General features: G+C 34.4%; 3 protein-coding genes across 5 annotated transcripts; 2 read left to right on the top strand and 1 right to left on the bottom strand.

Moving 5' to 3' along the window:
- Positions 1–206: 206 nt before the first annotated feature.
- Positions 207–3,375, top strand: LOC133673176 (zinc finger protein GAI-ASSOCIATED FACTOR 1-like). The gene is made up of 4 exons (XM_062093869.1): positions 207–919; positions 1,011–1,407; positions 1,501–1,763; positions 2,226–3,375. Exons 1-4 carry the CDS (start codon positions 769–771, stop codon positions 3,023–3,025), a joined length of 1,611 nt encoding a protein of 536 aa, XP_061949853.1. The 5' UTR covers positions 207–768; the 3' UTR covers positions 3,026–3,375.
- An 8,905-nt stretch (positions 3,376–12,280) lies between these two features.
- On the top strand, positions 12,281–15,683 carry LOC133673359 (probable protein phosphatase 2C 80). Of its 3 annotated transcripts, none has more exons than XM_062094103.1 (5): positions 12,281–12,534; positions 12,657–13,238; positions 13,500–13,806; positions 14,498–14,647; positions 15,243–15,683. In XM_062094103.1, exons 2-5 carry the CDS (start codon positions 12,739–12,741, stop codon positions 15,537–15,539), a joined length of 1,254 nt encoding a protein of 417 aa, XP_061950087.1. In that variant the 5' UTR covers positions 12,281–12,534; positions 12,657–12,738; the 3' UTR covers positions 15,540–15,683. The 3 variants fall into 3 exon arrangements, with proteins under 3 accessions (XP_061950087.1, XP_061950088.1, XP_061950086.1); XM_062094104.1 differs by having other exon boundaries at positions 12,654–13,238; XM_062094102.1 differs by having other exon boundaries at positions 12,627–13,238.
- Positions 15,684–18,703: 3,020 nt separating this feature from the next.
- On the bottom strand, positions 18,704–21,766 carry LOC133673547 (vicilin-like seed storage protein At2g18540). The gene is made up of 5 exons (XM_062094416.1): positions 21,454–21,766; positions 21,193–21,368; positions 20,959–21,039; positions 20,325–20,612; positions 18,704–20,205 (listed from the first exon to the last, which is right to left on the bottom strand). The coding sequence occupies exons 1-5, from the start codon at positions 21,740–21,742 to the stop codon at positions 18,898–18,900; spliced, it is 2,142 nt and encodes a 713-aa protein (XP_061950400.1). The 5' UTR covers positions 21,743–21,766; the 3' UTR covers positions 18,704–18,897.
- Between the last annotated feature and the right edge of the window lie 1,729 nt (positions 21,767–23,495).

Below are 23,495 nucleotides of genomic sequence, written 5' to 3'. Positions count from 1 at the left end.
TCTATTTAAAAATAAAAAATAAAAACTAACATAGGTTAAAGTTGAATACATGTGAAAATTAATGCAAGGATGGATAGAAAAAGAAAAGAGTTAATTAAAAAACTAATTTAACCTTGTGATTAGTAAACACTAACTAAACTCACTTAACCCATGTTTTTTTATTGGTTTCTTTTTATGAAAATCTTTTTCTCATCTCTGAAAAGTAAAGAAGCGAAGACCGAAGACTTTGTCATCTCCAAATTCTCTCTCCCTCTCCCTCAAGCTTTCACACGAAGTCTCTCCTGTTTCTTTCCCTTTCTAGTTATAGCAGCCTTAAAACACCTTTCACTTCTGATTTTCGTTAGTTTTCAGCGTCCAAGATTCAATTTTGATCATTAGATCATAGATCATCAACCCGGCCGGTGATCGGTTGCTTTGGTTTTTTGTGGTTTTTCCTTTTTAAAATCAAGTTCTGATGTGAAAGTTGTAGTAAGCCTTTTTACAGGGTCGTCTCTCTGGGTTTAATCATTGAGTTCTTTGGTTAATGTGAGGTTTTGATCAGAGAAGTGAATGTCATTAGTCATTAGAGCTGTTAGGTAGGTTTTAAAAACACCCAACAAGAAAAAAGAGTTCCATTGACTGGTTGCCGAGAGAGAGAAAAAGAAAAGCCAAACCCTAGAAAATAGTGAGTAAAAGAGAAACGTTTGTCTCCCCTTCAAATTCTTAGAAGTTATAAATGATATAGATTCTGGTTTCATTTATTTTTTGGGGGGGTTTCAAGTAGGAATCATGCCTGTTGATTTGGATAATTCGTCTACAGCTTCTGGTGAAGCTAGTGTCTCTTCATCTGGTAACCAACCACCACCACCACCACCACAACAACCACCGTCCAAGTCTGCCGCCACCGCTAAGAAAAAACGTAACCTCCCTGGAATGCCAGGTAAATAATCAGTGAATATTAATAAAATTTGAAACTTAATTAGTTTTTGGTTAGTTAAAGTTAATTGGTTTTTTTTTTTAATTTCTTGCAGATCCCGAAGCAGAGGTGATAGCCTTATCGCCAAAGACACTTTTAGCTACAAATCGATTTGTATGTGAAATATGCAACAAAGGTTTTCAAAGAGACCAAAACTTGCAACTTCATCGACGAGGACATAATCTACCATGGAAATTAAGGCAAAGATCAAGTAAAGATGTGAAGAAGAGAGTTTATGTATGTCCAGAACCAACTTGTGTACACCATGATCCATCAAGAGCTCTTGGCGATCTTACAGGAATAAAGAAGCATTTTTGCAGAAAACATGGGGAAAAGAAGTGGAAATGCGATAAATGTTCGAAGAAGTATGCTGTTCAGTCTGATTGGAAGGCTCACTCAAAGATTTGTGGTACTAGAGAGTATAAATGTGATTGTGGTACTCTGTTTTCAAGGTAATATTAGCATCCAATTTTTTATGTATTTATGTGACTTTTGGTGGGTTTGTTTGGATTTTGAAGTTGTGTTGTTTTGGTTGTTTTTTGAAGGAGGGATAGCTTTATTACACACAGAGCATTTTGTGATGCCTTGGCGGAGGAGAGTGCTAGAGCTCAAACTCAGACTCCGAACCCAAATCCAAAACCAAATCAGGAATCTGACCTGAAAGTGCAAGTTGATTCATCTCCACCGCCAGCACCAGTACCCCCACCAGTGGCTCCTGATTTTGGTTCGGATCAGGGCCAGGCGCCACCAGGACTAGCTCAGTCAACTGGGATGATATCATCTCCAGTTCTGGCAATTCAGAGTCCAGGTAAAAACATTTTGGAACTAAATTTGGAAACTTTCAAACATTCTTCTTCAATTTTGTCGGTTGTGATTTTTGTCTTAATCAAACAAGAAAAAATCTTTGTTGTTTGTTGTTACCTCCCTGTCTCTCTTTAGATCTCGGAATTTAGTAGTTTTTTTGTCTGTTACTGATGTTTGTTGTTATTGTAAGTTAAATGGCATTGAATAGATTTGTAGAGCTAAGAAAGCCTGAAAAATATTTTGAGATTCAATTTGTGCAATCTTTGGCAAGGGACTCAAGTGATTCGAAAGCTAAAAGGGAAAGAGATTTGGGTTTAGTTTAGATAAAGGTTACTATTATTGACTCTGCCTTTTCTTTTAAAGTTCTTCATAAAGAAAAGCTCAACTTTCCATGTCTGTTTGATAAGTGCCCTCTTTTCGTGTCTCCTTTTTTTCCTTTTAATCTTTTCAATGTTGCATTATGTAGAGTTATCAGATGATCCCTCACAAATTATAGAAGAAGCACCAGCACCAGCTCCGGCTCCAGCTCCAGCTCCAGCCACGGTAACTGCAGGGTTCAATGGAAGCTTCAGCAGTAGCACTAGCTCAAGCAGCAACGGCAGCAGCACCAGTAGTGTGTTTGCTAGTTTATTTGCTTCCTCAACTGCTTCAGGAAGCTTGCAGGCTCCTCAGACTACTGCATTTACTGATCTAATTCATGCCATGGCCCATCCTGATCGCCCAACAGACCTTACTCCATCCTCAACTGAACCAATTTCTTTGTGTCTCTCCACCAATCACGGGTCATCGATATTTGGCACTGCAGGGCAGGAACGTAGGCAATATGCACCACCGCCACAACCAGCTATGTCTGCAACTGCACTGTTACAGAAAGCTGCTCAAATGGGGGCTGCTGCTACAAATGCATCGTTGCTTCGTGGGCTTGGAATCGTGTCATCTTCTTCATCGTCTGTCCAGCCAGACAATATGCAATGGGGTCATAGGCAAATGGAGCCTGAGAATGCCTCAGTTACTGCCGGGCTTGGACTGGGCCTGCCTTGTGATGGAGGTTCTGGATTGAAGGAATTGATGATGGGAACTCCTTCTGTATTTGGTCCGAAGCATGCCACTCTTGATTTTCTTGGACTGGGGATGGCAGCTGGTGGGAGCCCTAGTGGTGGTCTATCGGCTCTCATTACATCTATTGGTGGTGGTCTTGATGTGGCTGCAGCAGCGGCATCTTTTGGAGGTGGAGAATTTTCTGGCAAGGACATGCGAAGGAGCTGATGACATTTTATAGTAAGGAACTATGCTTCTCCATATTACTCGGGGAATTAAGCTGTTAAGGCTCAGGGCAAGTGATTCTCCGGAGGCAATGATGACAAGATATAATCTTGCACGATGCATTACTCTAATGGAGGTGAGGATCAGCCCATCAATGATGGTTGGTTCTTTTTATTTGTTGTGCTGCCATGGTGTAGATATGTGGCCAAGAATTCAGGGACACTTTGCTTCCTGATTTATGTAATGGGGGCTTAAGTTATTCAGTATGTGATGCACTAAATGTTTAAGGTCGCTAAAGCTGAAAATTTGAACCGTAGTTTCTCTCTTTGAAGTAAAACTTGGTCTTACGTGCATTTTCCTATCCACAATTTTACATTTATTGCCTGATAACACAATTAAAACAGATGCACTTTTAAAATTTGATTAGCAGCTGCGGACCAGGAAGGATGAGCTTTGTGAAACAGATTTGTATCTGCGACGTGGAAATTAGACATGGACCAACGCATCTTGCTGCCAATGAATGATATTAGCTTGGATGTATCTTATGGTTTTGTTGTATTAAGATCTTGCTTTCCTAACCCTGTCAGGGCCTACACAAATTTGTTTCTGTATACGAAATCTACTCTTTCGAGTGATTTTAAATTTTGAACTACCGTTAAAGTTTTATTTTTATGTCTTCACGGTTGGTAAGATTGTTAATGAGAAAAACATGCTGAAAGATTGCAGGCTTGACTGGGGTCCTGTCCTGTCTGGTAAATTTGTGAAATCTCACATGCTACTTAGCTTTTCATAACAAGACAATGAAGCTCGGTCTTCAATGTCAATGATGGACAAAACTGCATGCAGAAATGTGTACTGCTTATCATAATTGCATGAAACAGGAAATAAATGAGATGGTAAAGCTTACAAAATGATCGATGAGTTTTTTACTTGAAGAGCAAGAGAAAGTGACCAAGTCTCATCTTTCATTTGATGACACCAACTGTTCTAGACACTCATGACAGTCCTCGAGGCATTGTGAATCCTGCAAGAGAACAATTCAGATCCATGCTGAGCATTATTCAAATACTGCAATTCGTTTGCTGAGGTTTATATAGGACAAAGTCACCCACAAGCAAGGAATCCATGAGCCAAGGGTGACCTCTACAATGCAATTAGCCATGGAATTCAACAAAGAACCTTTGTCAAGTTGACTATTCCCTGAACTGATTATTTCTTGCTTCTCGGTTTCCGGGAATTGCATGGAAGCCACAGTATATAACTGTTCACTAAGCCACGGTATATAACTGTTCACTTTTGAGTTTCAAATTTCTACGACTTCTCTGATTGTATTTTCTTGCATTTCTACAGTACGTACGAGCCCTCTGCAGGCTCTGCGATAAGATAGAAGTTATTGCAATCAGCAATAATAGAGGTCGGATCATAATTGGGTTGCAGAGTTGGACTGTACCACAAGAAAACTTTTGGGTTTTTTTATTATTATTATTAGCGCTGCTTTTGTTTTTTTTAATTGGCAAACTAGCATTTTTTTTATAAATTTTTTTTGACGTTGTTGCTGCAGATGCTATCATTTCAAAAAAAAAATTAATTTTTTTTATTAAAATTTAATATAATTTATATATTTTGAATTATTTTGATATACTAAATAAAGATAATTTTTAAAAAATAAAAAAATTATTGATATATATTTCGGCATGAAAAATTATTTGAAAAGTAATCGTTACCACATTACAAAACACACAGAAATGTTATTTTTAAAAAATTGGAGTTGAAATTGAAAAGGTAAATTTAGTGTGATATTAAAATTTCAATTATAATATTATTAAAAAAATCTCAAACGAGTAGAATTTAACAATATTTAAAAGGTCATCAATGGTAATCATAGTGGGCTATGCTCTCCATCCATAGATAAGTGAGTCACATGTCGCGTGTAACTCACTCCTGTCATTGTTGTTAATTTTTTTTAGTGTTGTTAAATTTATTTTGTCAAGATCTTTTCAATAATAATGGTAATATCATAATTAGAGTTTCGTTGTGTCTATATAATCTTTTTCTTTCTTTATTTTTTCTCCCTCTCCCCGCTCATTACTGTAATTGCTCATTTGTTTTTGGACAGAGAGTGTAACACACTCATGTCATCATTAGTGACCTTTCTTAAAGCCGTTAAATTCATATTGTTGAGATTTTTTTGATAATACTAGTGTTATGATTGGAGTTTCGGTATCTTTCTTTTTTTCTTTATCACCTTTTTTTGTAATTTGGGACGGCTAACTTAATTTTTTTTTTAACATTGCATTATTCTCACCAATGTCATCTTGACATGTCATGTTTTCTAATTAAAACATATATTAATTATTTTATTTTGTTAAAAAAAAACTCACACCACGCTGTTTTATTAAAAAAAAACAACACTAATTTTCAAATAAAATCATTTTTTTTCTTTTACCTTGCAGCTTGCAGGTTTAAAACATCTTGGGCAAATGCCACTTTCATTTTCTTGTATAAGCTCTTGTTTTTCGTTCTTGAGCAGTAATTGACCTCAACTGTGTTTTTTTAACCATCATCACGGTGACTTCAAGCAAGCTTGAACTTTACTAATCGAGTTTTAAATAGACCATTGATGTTTTGACCTTTGAGGGACGTATTTGCAAAAAACAGAAATTCAAATTCGAGAAGATTTACCAGCAATTTCAAACTCGAAGATGGGTCAATTGTGCCATCAAACACTCGATCTCAGGTCCTTGAAATGCAGCTGTGGGCTCGAGCATGGGACAGCCTCGAACATTTGTGTGGCCATGGTTGAATCTAGAGAGATTCATTGGGATCAAATCCCTGCTAATTAAAATTGTCATTTAAGGGATTGTTGGAAGCTAGCTAGATCTTTTTTTTTTTTAGATCTTGAATGCGATCAAGGTGGTCTGACAACGTTGATGCTATTAAAAAAAACACTGGAACAATAAGAACAGTGAATACATTCGATCTACCCAGTTGAATATAATATTTATACACAGGTATATATCAATCAAAGTCAAATCTCTGCCTGTCTTTACTTGTTGTCGTTTTCCAGTTTGCTGATATCTTCGAGGTTTTTTTTTTTTTGCATCATCCGAATTTGCTGTCATTAATCCATTAGTCCACCTTTGCTTGCTTGTTTTTGTGGAATTTGATACATTATTTGTAGGTTTGTGACTAATAATAGATGCTGACAGCTCGTACGTGAAATACAAGCTCACTTGTGATCCAAGATTTTTTTAATCACGACCCAGATTTTATGCGGCTGATTAGTAGCTAGCAATTGTTTTATTTTGTAGCATAGTTTTAAAACCAGTCATCGATTTGCATAAAAAATCAAAGTATTAGTTGAAATAATTGATGATGTCTATGAAACCAATCTTTTTTAAAAGAACACATAATATAGAATGATAAAAAAAATATCAAATCATATTAATTTTCAAAACTCGTGACTCATGTCATTAAATTGAAAGTATCAAAATTAAAAAAAAAACACGAAACTTAATCTCCAATAAATCAAACATGGAAGGATGAAAACATGAAAAAAATCAATCACAAAAAAAATTGTAATTAAAAGGATGAGGGTAAAAATCAAAATAAAAAAAATAAACTAGAGAGTATCAAAAGAATTTAAATTGAAGGGTTAAATTGAAAAAAAAAAGAAATAAAAAAATGAGGGCTAAATTAAAAAAAACAATATAAACTTTAATCAAATGATAAAATTGAAAACCAATAAACTTTTAATAAAAGAATCAAGAAAAAAAATTAAAATAATAAGAATCGAATTTAAAAAATAATAACATATTATTTAAAGACTAAATTGTAAACTTAAAAAACTTTTATAAAAGGATCAAACATTAAAATAAGCAATAAAAATATAAAGACTGAAATTAAAAAAACCAAAAGAAAAAATGATATGTGTGTACTTTCTTTGGAATAAAGAAAAGAGAGGGAAAAAAATAAACATTGACAACAAATAACCTATTATCTATTGTCACACGCCACACCAACAAGAAAATTTGATTAAAAATAGGATGAAATTGCAGGTTTAGCCACCGTGTGATGTCAAATACATCCTTTAAAAGACTTGGACACCACACATGCACTAACTCATGATGAATACAAACTAGTTGCTATATGTTAATAAAAAATTATTTTTTCAACTTAAAAATACTAGAGTCCCCTTATGAACATGGAAATTATAAAAAAAATTGTTGAAAAAAAATACGCCTAAATGTATGCCTTGATGGTTGCCTTTTCTAAGGGTAACTGTATTCTAAGAAGCATAAAAACCAAAAAAAAAGCTTTTGGTCAACTTTTTTTTACCCTAATAGTAAATAAGTAATTTTATTATTTTAAAGTTCTTGAAAAAATGAGATAACTCTTGGTCAACAACAACAACAACAGATGTAAGATTTGTTGACCTTAAGGGTAAATTACATCATTTTAATGTGTAAAAAATCCAAAAAAAACTAATATATTTTTGAATAATTTTTAATGATCAATAAATTATTAAAAAGACCAAACTACCCTCTCTATATAAAATCTCTCGACTTTTCATAAAAAAACCAATAATTTCACTGTAATAATAAAAAATAAAATATATCTAGGCTATATAATAAAAAAACTCACGTCCTTACTTGGAATTAAAAGGTTTGTTTTTCCTGTGATCTCAGGTTCGAGTCCTGTAGTTGTTAATATAATAATCACTGGAGATTTATATCGTCATTAACTTCAGAACCTGTAGAATTAGTCGAGGTATGCTCAAACTGATCCGAATACCCGCATCAATAATAATAAATAAAAAAACTCAAGAATATTTTGTATAGCCGAAGGCTTCTAGTTAATGTGTCAGTAATTCACTGCATGTTCAAGAATCTCGAAAAAATCACTCGTTGATTGAATAGGTTAGCTAATGGATAAGATTTCTTTCATAAATGATTTTGGGGTAGAAAGATTCTCCATAAAAGTAGTGTTTTTCATCGGGGAACAAGACGGGGATCCGCCATTAGTGAATCATTTTTAATGGAGCTTTAAAGACCAGTAAAGTCTACTGGATCGCAATCACAAGTAGAAGAAGATTTTCTAAATTTGATGGCGCAATGTTTTCTTTTGTTTTTTTCTTCTTTCAACTCTTTGCTAATTATTGAAGTAAGTTCATTCCCTGTCCTGGATAATCAATCCTGGGATCTCAAGCACTAGAAGCCAATACACAGGTCAACAGATAGAGATACCTGACAAGAAGAGACTGAAGCCTCACCAACTGGTTACACAATGCATGAACATCGCATGCTACTTACAGAATGCCCTACATCTCATGTTTATCTGGACACATATAAGCACAAAAGTTAAGAACTGGGATATCGTTCCTGCGTTTTTTTCTTCCCAGATGAGAGGATAATTTTGAATTGAATGAATAAATTGAAAAGAAAACATAATTTTACAAGAGAAATAAAAGAAGAAATCACTCAAAAATGGGGATCATGTTATAAAAATTAGCAAATTAGATATTTTGATTAAAGAATGAAATTAAAAATAATTTAATGTTTATAAAAGAGATGAGGGAAAAATAAAGAACAAGGATCAAATATGAAAAAATAAAAAACAAAAAATCTAGATTGAAGGATAAAATTAAAAATAAAAATAAAAACTTACGAAAAACTAAAGATAAAAATAATAAATCAAAAGAATAATGATTGATATTAAAATATCCTCAACTTAGGGGATTGCCCTAGAATTTTAATTGCTCGGTGTGAATTTTGATGGAGGAGAGAGAAAAGACAAAATATAAAAGAAAAACAGCTTAACAACAATTCATCTAAAAAAACCAAACACACGCTGTAATTAATGAAAAAGGATGTTGTGAGGAATCTAATAACGCTATAAAAGATAATTTTTCACTATTGCACAATGGTGTATGCACCGTCTAAGTATGGAGGAACCCTTTCATAAGCTTCCGTATCACGCCTTACTAATTTAAATTTTAATAATTTCTAATTAATGTAAAATATCAATTTACCTCTCTAACAATCTCCTTATAACACAAAAAATAATATGAAAATTCAAAAATACCCCCCAAAACAAGCCTTCTCTTTTGTTCCAATGGTAAAAAAGTAACTAAATTGTAAAAACATTTTGAAATCTCAATGAAACCGAGTAAGCAATTATCTAATTATTGCTTTTAAGGATAGTAAAATATTTTATTATTATAAAAAAACATGAGAAGATCCTTGTGCCCCCAGTAAAAATATTAATAACAAATGGATCGCATGAAAAAATTTATCTTACCACCTTTTAAATTGATTTGATGAGGAGCAAAACTATCACATTACTATTATCGTTCACCGTTTTTTGTGTGTATAGCTGGTATATTTCTCCCGCACCCTGTATATTTTTGTTAAATGTTAACATTGACACGTGTAGTGGTAGGTTTTCACGAGAAATGGAGATTGAAGACAACAAAAGCTAGTCCTTGTCCGAAGCCTCGCTAGCAAAATGGACATCATGGAATTTCCCATGGGCTCCGGAGCTGCAAAAAGCCCAATACTAATATGCCGTTATATGGGCTTCAGCCCAACCCTGTGATACCACACACATCAAGAAGTGAAGGCCCAATCTGTCAGCATAACCATCTTCTAACAGGCTACAGCCCAATAAGGCTTTTATCTATTTGCGGCCAGTCCAACTTGTGTCCCCTCCATTCACCAACCTTCAAATTAAAAAAAAACAAAAAAAAACAAACTGATTGTGACAGTGAATTTATTCTACACCGAGATACAGTGTACTGCGAACCAGAATAGTGTAAAAGGCTATAATATTCTTAAGAGTACAAATTATCAGGCTTGCATTTAGGTGATTGTATTTTTAAAATGATTTTTTTAGTGATTAGTAATAAAAAAGATATTTACGAGGGCAACTAATATGTTAGTGAAGGGGTGCCATCAACACCTTTGGAGTTACATGTACGACGTCGTACCACAACCAAACACATCATCTAGGGTGTTGAAAGCGCCTTGTCAAAACAGTAAAAATAATTGTTTATGTATAAAAATATACTGACAACACTTGTACATTTAATATTTTGTGTTGAAAAAAAATAAAATTCAACTAGTGGCAAAACAGGAATCAACTGACTAGTTAGAACCTAGCCATAATTATATTGCCCAAAAAACCCTCTAAAAGTCCCCAACTTGTTACTTAGCTACCAAAATTTATTATATAAAAAAATTCATAATAAAAGCTTTTTTGCAAAAAAGATGTACAATAAGTTGGGTATTCTAAAATGAAAAAGCATTTGCAAATGATTTATTAAGAATAAATTTTAAATCAAATAGATTTTTATTCATCCTCACTTCAAAAAAATTTGTAAGTTGAAGATGAAAATTGTTTTGATCTTTAACACAATCACTACATTCTCAAAATAAAATAAAATAAAATATTGAAAAATATGTCATTTATGTAAAATTCAATGTAGTTTTTAAGGTAATGTTCGTTTACTATCTTAATATAGAAAAAAATAAAAATAATAGAAATAGAGATGTTATATCCTCGTATATCTTTTATTTTAAAATGACATAAATTAACTACAAAATTATCCTAAAAATAAATTTATTTTATATCTTTATCGCTATACATTTTAAAAACACTTTTTAAAAAACATCTTTTTTGTATTTGTTCTTTTTATATTGGAACAATAACAAAAAGCAATCTAAATGTCTTGAATGAAGAATAGACTAACATAATGGAAGTTGCATGTAGCTTAATAAGGTTCGAAATTACAATGTTATTTGATACATCTGAGATATATAAAATATATATTTTTTCTTATATAGTCAGAATCTTATCTCATGTTTCCTGTATGATATATACGACGCTGGGCCGGGTTTAATTTTTTCTAACATGAAAAAAATGTTCAGGGCACACAAATATTTTTAAAAAAACCAAGAAAAATATGAAATATAAATCATCGACTTCACTAGATTTAATAAACCTGATTAATTTAATAATATAATAAATAAATAAAATAAAAACAAATTAACTATAAAAAAATAAGTTGTCAATATCACACTCAGAACGACATTGAAAGAAACCACATGCATCATCAAAGCAACGACATGGAAAACAAACTAAATAAAATATAATAAAGTGAGCATCTCATACTTATTTTTAATCAATTAACTTGATTTAATTCAAAAATAATATTTTTTTTAAAAAAACTATTTTTAACAAAGAATAACAAAAAAAAAAAAGATTCAAGATAACTCGTTTCTTTTTTAAAATTAGTAAAAACATTTTATAGAAAGCAATAAAAAATATCAGAGCTCAATCTTTAATTAAATAAATATTGAATGATAAAATTAAAAAATACATAATTTTTAACAAAAGAAAACATAAAAAGCAAACTTGAACGAATCTTCTAAACTCAAGTTAACATCCTAAACTAGTAACCTTTGAAATCCTAAACATGAGATTAATCAAATAGCTTAATTCTCAATCAATTTAACATTGAACGATGAAATAAAAAAATATCAGTCTAAATTTTTTTCAAGGTACAAAAAATAGTAATAAAAAAAATAAGAATAAAATATAATAGAAAAAAAAATCTGAAAAAAGATAAAATCGTAAAAAAAAATTCAATTTAAAAAAATATCAAATAAAACAAATCAAAATCAAAAGAATGAAAGCCAAATATGATATCTGAAAAAAATTGAAGGATGATGAAATTGAAAATAAATTCTAATTTTATAAATTATTTTAAATAAAACAAATAGTAATAAAAAAAAAGAAAACAAATTCGAAGGAAAAATATATTTAAGAACTGCTTTGAAAAATTAAAAGGTTAGACACTGAAACTGAAGAGGAGAGAGAATAGAATGAAACAAAAAAGATCATCGACTCTAAATCAAAGGTACGTTGACTATATAGCCGTTTAGGAATGGAGGGGTTGTCAAGATGATTTAGAAAAAGCAAATTAATTATTTTATTATTTTAATCTACAATTAACCATGTCTTGTCCACACTAAGCTTTTTTTATTTTTATTTATCTTATTTAGTCATGTCTAGTTCACGGGGTCAATTTGGTCAAAAACCAAACTTGGTCAAAAACTCATCTCTTCATCAACGGAGAAGTCAGATTTGATATCCAGAAAGAATGAAATTAAGGAAACAAAAAAGGAATAAATCACAGGGTCAATTTGGTCAAAAACCAAACTTAAGCAACCCCTATTTAGCCGGGACCTGGAAGCTTGGAAAGAACCAAAGAATAACCCTTTTCGCTTTATTTTCCTCCACTCTTTGCACTATTTGGACACAAGCAAAGCCTAGGCAAACACGCACAGGAGAGAGGGAGAGGCAGATAAGCCCGGGAGAGATTTGGAGAGAGAAGCTCTAAGAAAAACCCACCAGATACCATCTTCGGAGCTTCCAATAACGAGCCCCAAAACAAAAGCTTCAAACTTTCAGTTTTTTTCTCCACCAATCTCTCTATAAATCCAAAAAAGGTATGTTTTCTTCACATTAAAGTTTCTTTTTTTATTTCATTTCTATCTTTAGATTCTAATGTTAAGCACTCCGAATTGAAAACCCGTTTCAGGTTCTTGATAGATATTCATTGTTGTAGCAGGACTTGTTCAGGTTTTTTATTGGAAGTAATGAAACTCGGTTTTTTGGCTAAGAGGGTGATTTTATTTGGTTAAGAGGATAAGATGCCATCTGGGGTTCTTTTGAAACTGAATTTTGGATTAGGTAGAGCTATACTTGGCAGAAACTCGGTTTCTTTGGTGTCAAATACTAGTCAATTTTCATCAAGGAGGTCTCTTGTTCGAACTTCAATGGCTGCTTCTAGTTCTAAAGCTGTGTTCGGTGATGTGCATATCGATGACCTGATTGCCACTTGTGTGAATGGATTGGAGTTTCCAAAACCCAGTGGTGTTTTTTTCTCGGACAGAAGTCGTTCTAGTTGTCTAAAAGCGAGTGTTAAAATGAGAAATGGGGAGTTGCCGAAAAGTCGTTTGGTGTGTGGGAACCTTATGCTTGATGCAATAAGAAGGAATGGTAAAGCAAATAATTTAGTTCTTGGACCATTGTTGAAGAACTTGTATTCTTCGTCTTCTGTGTGTGTCTTTGGTCGGGCTGCTCAAGATGTGTCATTTGATGGGAATTCCTCCGAGGAACAGTCGGTAGACTCCACTGTGGTATCTGGCCTGTATGTGCTCTCACCTTGCCTCTGTTTCAATTCTTCTTTTTTGGTGACTCATTTTACAGTTCAAATTTCATTATAATCAAATACAAAATTGTGGTACAAACATTATTGGTTTCCCTATATTCTGCAATGGATTTGGCAGTGGTGAAGCAAGGGTTTGGCAACACTGTACAAAATCTTGCAAATTCATTAGGATTTAAAAGGAAGCTGTCTTATAGTCACCTATTTGCATAGTATTGACTTCAGAAATATTGTTGATGACAGAAACTTGAAGTTACTCTCAGGATCATGTTACCTGCCACATCCTGATAAGGAAGAGACTGGTGGGGAAGATGCTCACTTCATATGCAAAGATGAACAAGTCATAGGTATAGCAGATGGTGTAGGTGGCTGGGCAGATGTAGGAGTCAATGCAGGGGAATTTTCTCGTGAACTTATGTCTCATTCAGTAAATGCAATTCAAGAGGAACCCAGTGGTTCCATTGACCCAGCCAGGGTGTTGGAGAAGGCTCACGCAAACATGAAAGCTAAGGGTTCATCGACGGCCTGCATCATTGCCCTTAAAAGTGAGGTGTGTTGTCCTCATGTCTATTTACACCCAGCTGTTTTTTTTTAATATTGCAATTGATGAAGTGTTCTGGCAGGAACACCTTACTGAATATTGTTAACACAATTTAATGAGCTCCACTAGATGTCTATAATGTTATTGTTTTGAGTCAGAATCAATGGTTCAATCTTCAATGCACTTGTATTTCTTCCTTCTTTTTTTATTGAAGAATGAAAATTCCATTAGTCAAACTAGTGTAACGAAGATGGTTAGTCCAGATAATGTGAAGTTTTCAAAAAGTGGGTAGCATTTTTGAAGTTCAAGGTTTTTGATTTCTGCTATGGTATTGCAAATTTCAGAACGTTTCTGAAAACTATAATCCTTGTAACACAATATAATCACTCAATTCTATATCTAGTAGATAAAAAGCAATGGCCTTCCTTGTTTCATGAAATCATCATGAACAAAGTGCGTTGACCTTCCGATCACTTTTTAAGGATTGGAATGCACAAGCAATATTTTACTGTTAGTACATCCTTCTTTGAATGGTCAATTTATATGAAGATTACTAGACTTGCCTTTTATTTTTCGGTGCCTGTATTTAATTGTGTTTGTTTATTAAGTGCTTCTACAAAGGTTGCTTTATTAAGTATGCACAGAGTGAAAGTGACTGTTTAAGAATATCTGGTCTTATATGGACTTATTCTTGCCACAGGGATTACATGCCATTAATCTGGGAGACAGTGGATTCATGGTGGTTAGAGATGGATGTACTGTCTTCGAGTCCCCAGTGCAGCAGCATGGCTTCAATTTTACATATCAACTGGAAACTGGCAATGGAGGTGATCTACCTAGCTCTGGCCAGGTCAGTTACTGCCCCGCCCTCCTTTTTTTCCCTCTTTTTGTGTGTGCATGTTTGCATAAGCTTTGTACAATATTGTAGCATCGTTTCATATGCATAACGTATGTCTACATTTTTGCAATACAAAGAATTCTTGCCTTGGTTTTGCTATTGTCTTTTTATTTAAATTGATCTTATATATTGTTTGTTCATATGCTGCCACATTACAACCTCCTATAATAGCTAAATCGATGATTTGCATCTAACACGTTGCTTGCTTGAATCTCTCTAATATGTCATCACATCCTCTCTTTTCTCTCTCGCACCTTTGAAGTCTAGGTTTCATTAAGAATGCAAATTAGTCAGTTAAGATTAGTCTTGTTTTGAGCTTCGGTGATTGCAATTTCTCAGTGCTAAAGTACGTGTTCCTAATGTCTGATTGACATGTGATGTAGCTAACTAGCTATGGCACTAGTCAATAGATGTCTTTTTTTTTTCCTTCTTTCTCAAAATTATTAGAAACTGATTTGACTTTACTTCAATGAGTAACTGTTGTGAAATTTGAAAAAAAAAAAAATGACTCCTCACTTGAGCATCCTTCTGGGATTGATGGCCTCAGGTTTTCACAATTCCTGTGGCCCCTGGTGATGTCATTATAGCTGGGACAGATGGATTATTTGACAACTTATATAACAACGAGGTTACTGCGGTTGTGGTACATGCTATAAGAACTGGCTTAGGGCCCGAAGCAACTGCTCAGAAGATTGCAGCTTTGGCTCGTCAACGAGCACTGGATACGAACCGGCAGACACCATTTTCAACTGCAGCTCAAGATGCTGGGTACCGCTATTATGGAGGCAAACTCGACGATGTCACCGTCGTCGTGTCATATGTAACGAGCTCTGCCAATAATTGATTCTGCTTTCTACCACATGGCTACATTGTTTATTTACATGTTCTTTATGTTCTTTGACCTTGCTAGATTTGCCACTAAGTTTTGTATTTTTCACGAGAAACCATGTCAAGGAAGTTCTTTATAAAGGTCACTTATTCCTTTGAATACTCCAGTTTTGGGCTTTTAGAAACAGCTGAAAGATTGGTGTTGCATCCAGACAAAAAAAATGGCAAAAACTGAATTTAAGGAGCAGGACAAATATACTTGCCTGTATAGTTGATCAACTGGCTTTTTAGGTTTCTAAGAAACAAGTTATATTTTTAAATTTTATTTAATAATTTAAATTATTAAATTGAGATGATTTTTTAATAAAATATTAGAATTTTAATAATTAAACAGTTATGAGTTGCTTTTGTTTTTTTGGTTTTTTAACCTTAAATAGTTTTTACCTAATATCCTAAGATGTTGCTTAACAATTTAAATTGAATTTGGTGAACAATAATGGCTGAACTAGGAATAAGGTTAACTGTCTCAATTTGCCTAGGAATTAGGTCAACTGTCTCCATTTTGGTGCAACTACCAAGCCTGAAGGTGTATTATTACCAATCAACATGGAAATTATAGAAACAGAACTGATAGTTTATTAAAATTATAGCCATTGAGAATGGACACACAGGAATCCATTTTTGACACCAAGATTGTTAAAAATACTTTCAATGTAAATTTAAATTGTAAAATTATAAGTAAAATTTTTAAACTAATTATCTATTGACAATTCAATTCAAGTAGTAAATAACAATATAACATAATTAAAACAAAAATAAAATAAACAATATAAAAATTCAATCATCTTAAAATATATAGTTTAAATAAAAATTTATACATAATTTAGGTAATTTAAAATACAATGCATTATGATATATTTATAAAATTTTATTAAAAAAAATAACAAACCTGAAACAAATAATCTATTAATATATAATATAAATTAAAAGCAGTCGCATTACCTTTAACTTGCCTTCATCGTCATCGTTATTCTAAGAAACTTTGAAGTAAGTAAACCTACGATGTACCCTTGGTCTCATCTTGTATATAAATAAGTGATTGCTCAGTTGAACAATAATGTCCTGAAATCAACAGGTACACCAAATTCAGACCAAAATTCCACGTTATATGAGGATGAGGCATGCTAAAAGCAAAATTAGTAATCTTGAATCTACCTCTACCGCTCGGTTTTATTCTGTCGCTGCAACAGAAAATTCATGTAGCCAACCTTTGTTGCTGCTGTTGCTATGCAGCCTTCATTCTCATCATCTCCTCTTGCTGTTGCAAAAAAAGCTCCTCCGTTTCCCTTGGTGAACCCACGAGAACACCACCACCATGAACAAACTTGCAACTTTCTCCATTCTTGCAGAACTCTCTAGCAAAACACAGACAAGGCTTATACCCAAGACCAAAACCCCCTTCTTCAGCACCAAAACACGCATCGCTCTCTGAAAATCTCCTTCTATGCAAATGGCAATCGGGTAACCACCTAATCGAAACCCTTTGGTCCATAAAGCCCTCATTTTTTATAGAGGGGTCATCAAGAAACGAAAGATAATCATCTAATTGATACTCATAAGGGAAATCAACACTATTATTACTGCAATCACCACCGCCATTACCACCATTCCTCGAGAATGGTGGCACTAAAACAGACCCAGAACGTATATTATCATTGGACAAAAAAGAACTGGATTTTGGGCTAATTGAAGTGTTACTGTTACTATTATTTGGCAACCCATGAACATGCCAGGGATTTGGAGGCGGGTTTTTTCTTTGTGACTCTTGGAGAAGAATGTGAAAAGGGTTAGTGTTACAAGGCCTTGCTATGGGATTGAGAGGCAACGGAGAAGATGGTGTAGAAGGTGGAAACGTGTTTGTAGAAAGTCCAAAGTGGATTTTGGCCTTAAAGACTGCATTTTGCAAAATCATGAACTCGGGTGCAAATTCGTGGTTTTGCACGATTTTGTCCGAGTTTAATTATATTGCATGTGTCAAGTTTGATTTTAGCAGTTTTCAAGTTTTTAGTCTGAGTTTGGAAGTTAATATATGTTTATTTGTAAAATGGATGATTTTATGAGTTAATTTATGATTTTAATAATAATATATAATATATTTGGCATTATTAAAAAAATCTTGATAAAATGATTGTGATTATATTTTAATATACTATTAAGTGAGATTGTGATTAATTCTAAATTAACATCAAATAAAATTCCTAACCAATAATAATCTTGTTTAGTGGTTTTTCAAGGTGTAGTTAGAATTGTTTTGTTAAGATTATTTTAATAGTATCGAGTGTCTCAAAAATAGATTCTTGATATCTCCCGGTAACTTATTTTTTTTTCAAACAAAACCCTTAAGCAATTATAACCTCGTTTTATTGGTCTTTCAATGTATAGCTAAAATTGTTTTGTCAAGATTATTTTAACAATATTGAGTGTGTTAAAAATATATTTTTGATGTGTTCCTCATAACCTGTTTTATTTTTTTATTTTTTTATGTTACATTAGCTTATCTTAAACCATTATATCTTAAATCTTATATTTTATATCATTGAATTTTCATGAAATTTTAAATTGAGTTTTGTACTTGCTAGTTAACATGAAGAGAGATATGAAGTTTACAACCGCAGTTATTTCCGGTTGATTTTGTACTAAGCTATGCTAGTATCCTAATATTTTTCGAATACATATTATTTTCCCAAAACTTTTATTAAGTGTTAAAATGATAAAAACCAAAAAAACCTCTCTATGCATTTTTTGGATTATCAACCACTAACAAAATTAAGTTCTTAACTTCCTGGCTCCAACCTAATATCTGGTTCGAGTGCCGTCAAAATGCGGTTAGAGGAGTGCTACTCTGTACTTCGAAGCATGTAATTACATTCTCAGTGCTGTTTTACAATTCATTCATTCTTTTACTATTTTAGCAGTTGACAGTAGTCTCGATGATTGCTTTATTTTCGTTCTGCACATTCAAATATTTGATTTTCTAAACTCGTGCTATGAGCATGCCTACTGTTTGGTGCCTGTTTAAGGATCGATTTGTATAAAAATGATCAGAGTTCCCCTAACTTTTGACGGGAAAGTCTCGATCAATTAAGCAAAGAAATCAAAGTCTCTGAACCTTTAAGCCAGTAGCAAGAACCATGAATTGCAATTCTCATCGCATGAAGTTATGCATGCAAACTCGTGAAAAAACTCATCTCGTTACATGAAACACTAATGCCAGAAACTGAGATACAAAACGTGGATCTCACAGCTTATTAAAAGAGTGGTTGAAAAGCATAAAAACAAGAGACTGCATATAAATGCTTGGAAAGTTGTCAAATTTAGAGCTTCCAAGGATTCCTTAAAGCTCTTCTTCCTTTCCCTTCATCACCTTTACGCTCTTGATCTTCTTTTCTAGCTTCCACTTCTTGTTCCTCTGGTTGTTCCCCCCCTCCTTCACGTCTTTCCCTTTCCTTAGCCCTTTCTTCTTCTTTCCAGCGTCGCTTTTGCCTTTCTTCTTCTTGTCTCCTTGCCTCTTCATGCTCCCTTCTGGGGGTCTCTTCTCGTTGTCTTTGCTTCTCTTGTCGCTTCTTTTTTTCTTCTCTTCTCCTAGCCTCTTCTTGCTGCTGCTCCTCTTCTCTCCTCTGTTTTTCGTCCTCTTCTTGTCGTTCCCTCTCCGTTTCTTCCTGTTCTCTTCTCTCCTCTTCCTCCCTTTCCCTCTCCTCCTCTTCTCTTTTCCTAGCCTCCTCCTCCCTCCTCTGTTTTTCTTCCTCTTCTTGTCGTTCCCTCTCCGCTTCTTCCTGTTCTCTTCTCTCCTCCTCTTCTCTTTTCCTAGCCTCCTCCTCCCTCCTCTGTTTTTCTTCCTCTTCTTGTCGTTCCCTCTCCGCTTCTTCCTGTTCTCTTCTCTCCTCCTCTTCTCTCTTCCTAGCCTCCTCTTCCTCCCTTTCCCTCTCCTCCTCTTCTCTTTTCCTAGCCTCCTCTTCCTCCTCCTCCCTCCTCTGTTTTTCTTCCTCTTCTTGTCGTTCCCTCTCCGCTTCTTCATGTTCTCTTCTCTCCTCTTCTTCTCTCTTCCTAGCCTCCTCTTCCTCCCTTTCCCTCTCCTCTTCTTCTCTTTTCCTAGCCTCCTCTTCCTCCTCTTCTCTTTTCCTAGCTTCTTCTTCCTCTCTCTTTCTAGCCTCCTGTTCCTCTCTCTTCCTAGCCTCCTCTTCCTGCTTTTCCTTTTCAAATTCTTCCTTCATTTTATTCTCCTCTATCTCAGCACAAGAAGTGCAATCCAATATGAGCGCTTCTTCCTGAGCATTTAAAAGCTGATCCATTGTGGTGTTAGTAACATTGAATGACACAGCCAAGATGCCTCTGTCCAATATTTGGAGGATTGAGCTCTTCCCAGTCAGAAATTGAGGATGATTTCTCTTTGTTGATGTGCTGAACCCCATGAAAACAAATGAATCATTGTTGAAGGAAATTTGAGCCATGGGATGGAACCTAGGCACTGCAAAAACATCCCCTTCCTTAACCTTAAACCTCATGTTTTTGCACTCTGATTCATTTGCTGTGCTATGACAAATCACCCGAACCATCCCTCGCCCGTGCAACACTATTGCTATCTCAGTAGCCATTGGATTCCAATGTGGCCCCATCATGGATCCCTGAAACGAAAACCATCAATGGAAATGCTAATGAAAACACTAGCTAGTAACTGCCAGCTTCGTTCTAAGCCATGCTATGAGAGCAAAGCTTCAGATTAATTTACATTCGAAGGCATTACCTTTGTCAAGTTCACCATGAATATTCCAATGTTGGAATCACTTAGTGATTTCAAGCTATGTTTGTCTACAGTCAGACTCCACCCATTACAATTCTCAAAATCTGGCTTAGCATCTAGAATGTTGAATGTCTTGGTTTCCTTGGTTTTCTTATGTTTGTTTCCGATAAGGAAATCTAGCATCCGGTCTTCCAATTCCCAATATACTGATTTCTGATCCTTTGTTACTGCGTGCACCACTGCTGGTGGCTTCGTTGCACTGGTTAATTCCTCTAAAACTTCTTCAGGGACCTTGAGAAACCAATTTGCAGTACATGTTTTAGTACATCTTTCAAGAAGTTCAAAATTTTGAGGCACAAAGCTCTGCACATAAAAGGGCTTGAAACTTGTTGCGAAATCAGTCTCAATTAGATAATGTTTTTGTTTGTGGATCAAGCAGTGACTAATTCAATCAAATGTATAATATATATTTATTTTTTCAGATAAATATTCTACTTCAGATTAATTTATAGCACCTACCATAGCATTGTTATTAGGGCAAAACAATACTAGAAAATATAACACACATAAATGCTGATGATATAAGAATGCTAATTAAGTTGACAAACTATTAGAAATAAGTCATCAATCATTATACCTTAAAAGCTTCTTGAAGGACTTTTCTATCAAATCCAAGGACCAGATCGCTGACGCTAGAGTATGCTCCAATTGATGGCTCCTACATTAATATTTGCAATGTCAGAAACAAAAACAGTAGACTTACTACTTATTACAGCTCTAAACAACTTCTCTTCAAAAATTTTCTCTAGGAATACCAGGTAATTACAAAATACTAAGAGGAAAGGAGAAAAGGGTCTCAAGAATCCTATACATATATGTCCTCATCTGTATTGGAAAAGATAGCATGGATCCTCATCTTCTGTCTTTCCGAGTCTAGGTTACTTTGAACAAAGAAAACTGAGCCTGCCTGCAGTCTATATACATCTCCTCTCCGTAGATTCATCCTCTTCATTTCTCTTCCATCGGTCCAACTCAACTTCCCATTCCCTGCATCCAAATGTAAGAACATAAAGCATACTGTTGAATATGGATCTTCTAGTGTAAGCAACATTGGCTAAGCTTAAGCACTTACCTGTGTGTACATAAAAGACCATGTCAGCATGGAGAAGTACAGGGAGCAACAAGGAGCTAGGCTCCAATGTGATGAACTGAATATGGTATGGCCCTTTTGTTCCACTACTAATTTCAGCAGCTGAAATCTCTCCATATTCTGTCACCACCAGAGACCTCCTGTGTCCTCTCCTCACCAGATAAGGTCTCTCCCAAGCTGAAACATCCTCACTGAAGGCCTCTACATGAAGAGAGAGACAGAGTAGTAAACCCAAAAACAGGAGTGCTAAAAGCGGCACCTTTTGCAGCATTTTTAGCAAAGGAAAGGAGAAATTAATGAGCTCAAGCTACTGATTGAGTTATAGCTATGCTGATGATCTATATAAAGAGATGACGAGGAGCTACGTGTCATCCATGTGGACACGTAGATGTTCATGGCATCACGTGGCTGTTGCTTAGACGAACTCTTCCCGCTAAAATACAAAGTGGTAAAGATCTAATTTGATCCTTTTTTCAGGGACGAGGTCCTGGTCTTGTTTCGAAAATAGTTTCATTTCTTGAAAAGATAAGGCACAGTTTTCGGCAACAAGTGGTGGACTGGTTCGAGTACACTCAAGTTTTATTTCTTCTTGTTTTTGGATCAAGGTGAGGGATGGACATAGACGGGCACGTTTCTTTCTTGATTGGGCTAATGTCTTAAGCTCTATTCTAGCTTGAACAATATAGGCTTACAATTGCTAGCTTAGAACTCTCATTCTTTGGACGAAACATGTCCACACGGGCTAAGATTAGGCCCTCAAGCTTTTGGGAAAATGGGCCCTAGTAAAACAAATCCATTGCCTTTGTTCATTTCAAAAGCTTTCCCAATTAATTAAATACTATGATCATGTGAAATGTATAATGTAATAACAATAAAAGTTAGTCTTCTTACTAATGCAAACCATCAGCTTGTTTGTGGAGATGATACTGTCCAATATAGAGAAAGAAAGCTACAAAGATTCAATATTATTGTGTGTGAAAGAAGATCAAAACAAAAGACAAGGAATTGATATCCTTTTACAATTGTGAATATTTTGATGCAATATTTGAATTTGTTAAAGAGATTCATTAAAACCCAACATAATTTATTTTATTCTTTTAAAATTATATTAAATTAAGAATAAAACAAAAAACAAAAAAACCATGCCACACTTGGTTTGAAAAGCTAGTAAATTAATGAGACTCAAGCTATATATCTCCTTACCAACCGTCTAATTAATTATATATCTGATCAAGAACTTCAAAACTAGGCAAAAGAAGATTTTACATGCAAGGTGAACATCGGCTTTCTTCCTTCTTGAACAAGATTTAACAAGTTGACTTCCTACTGGGAGAGTTCTGTGGTGTTCTCTAACCCTAGCTGACTGTGACGCCTGAGAATTCTTTTCCAAGTGGATGAGAAATCTCATGAGTTGGTCATTTCATCATGAATTCAAGTGGCAAAAGAAACAGAGCTACCAAAAAACAACTTTCCCTGCAGACCACATAACACTGTGATTTTAACCAGACTGTGGGATTCTTCATGGTCCCCGGCGCCCATGATGATGGCAGTGAAATTAAAGAAAGAAACTAGCATGGGCCACGTACAAAATGTTAAAGGAATCACATGAAAACTTGAATAATTGTGGTCGTAAAGAAAACTAATTGAATCATATGGTATTTTTTCAAAGCAAAACCAACATATCCTAAGGATCCTACCCTTATTGTAAAAGGACTTGTTAAGGGTTGTTGCTTGTAAAATACAAGATAGAAGATCCGCCACTATCTTGCATGCCCGATTTGAATGACCCTCCACTCCCACCTTTCTTTGCCTTTTTCTTTTTCTTTTTCAGTGATGTGTGTACAGACTATCTTTTTACGTGCATGATTATAAATTGGAATCTGATCAAACCCTAACTTTTGTGTTCTACAAGCTGCCCTTATTAATTCCCTCTCTTTCTTCTATCCATCGCGTGTGTTCCGTGTACTTAAGAGCCTTAATACCTAAGTATTTGACTTGAACCTTCTCCCAAAATAAAATACTCT

The sequence above is a fragment of the Populus nigra genome, chromosome 14 (genome assembly GCF_951802175.1).
Source record: "Populus nigra chromosome 14, ddPopNigr1.1, whole genome shotgun sequence".
Classification (NCBI taxonomy): Eukaryota; Viridiplantae; Streptophyta; class Magnoliopsida; order Malpighiales; family Salicaceae; genus Populus; species Populus nigra.
This window is presented reverse-complemented; position numbering and strand designations above follow the sequence as displayed.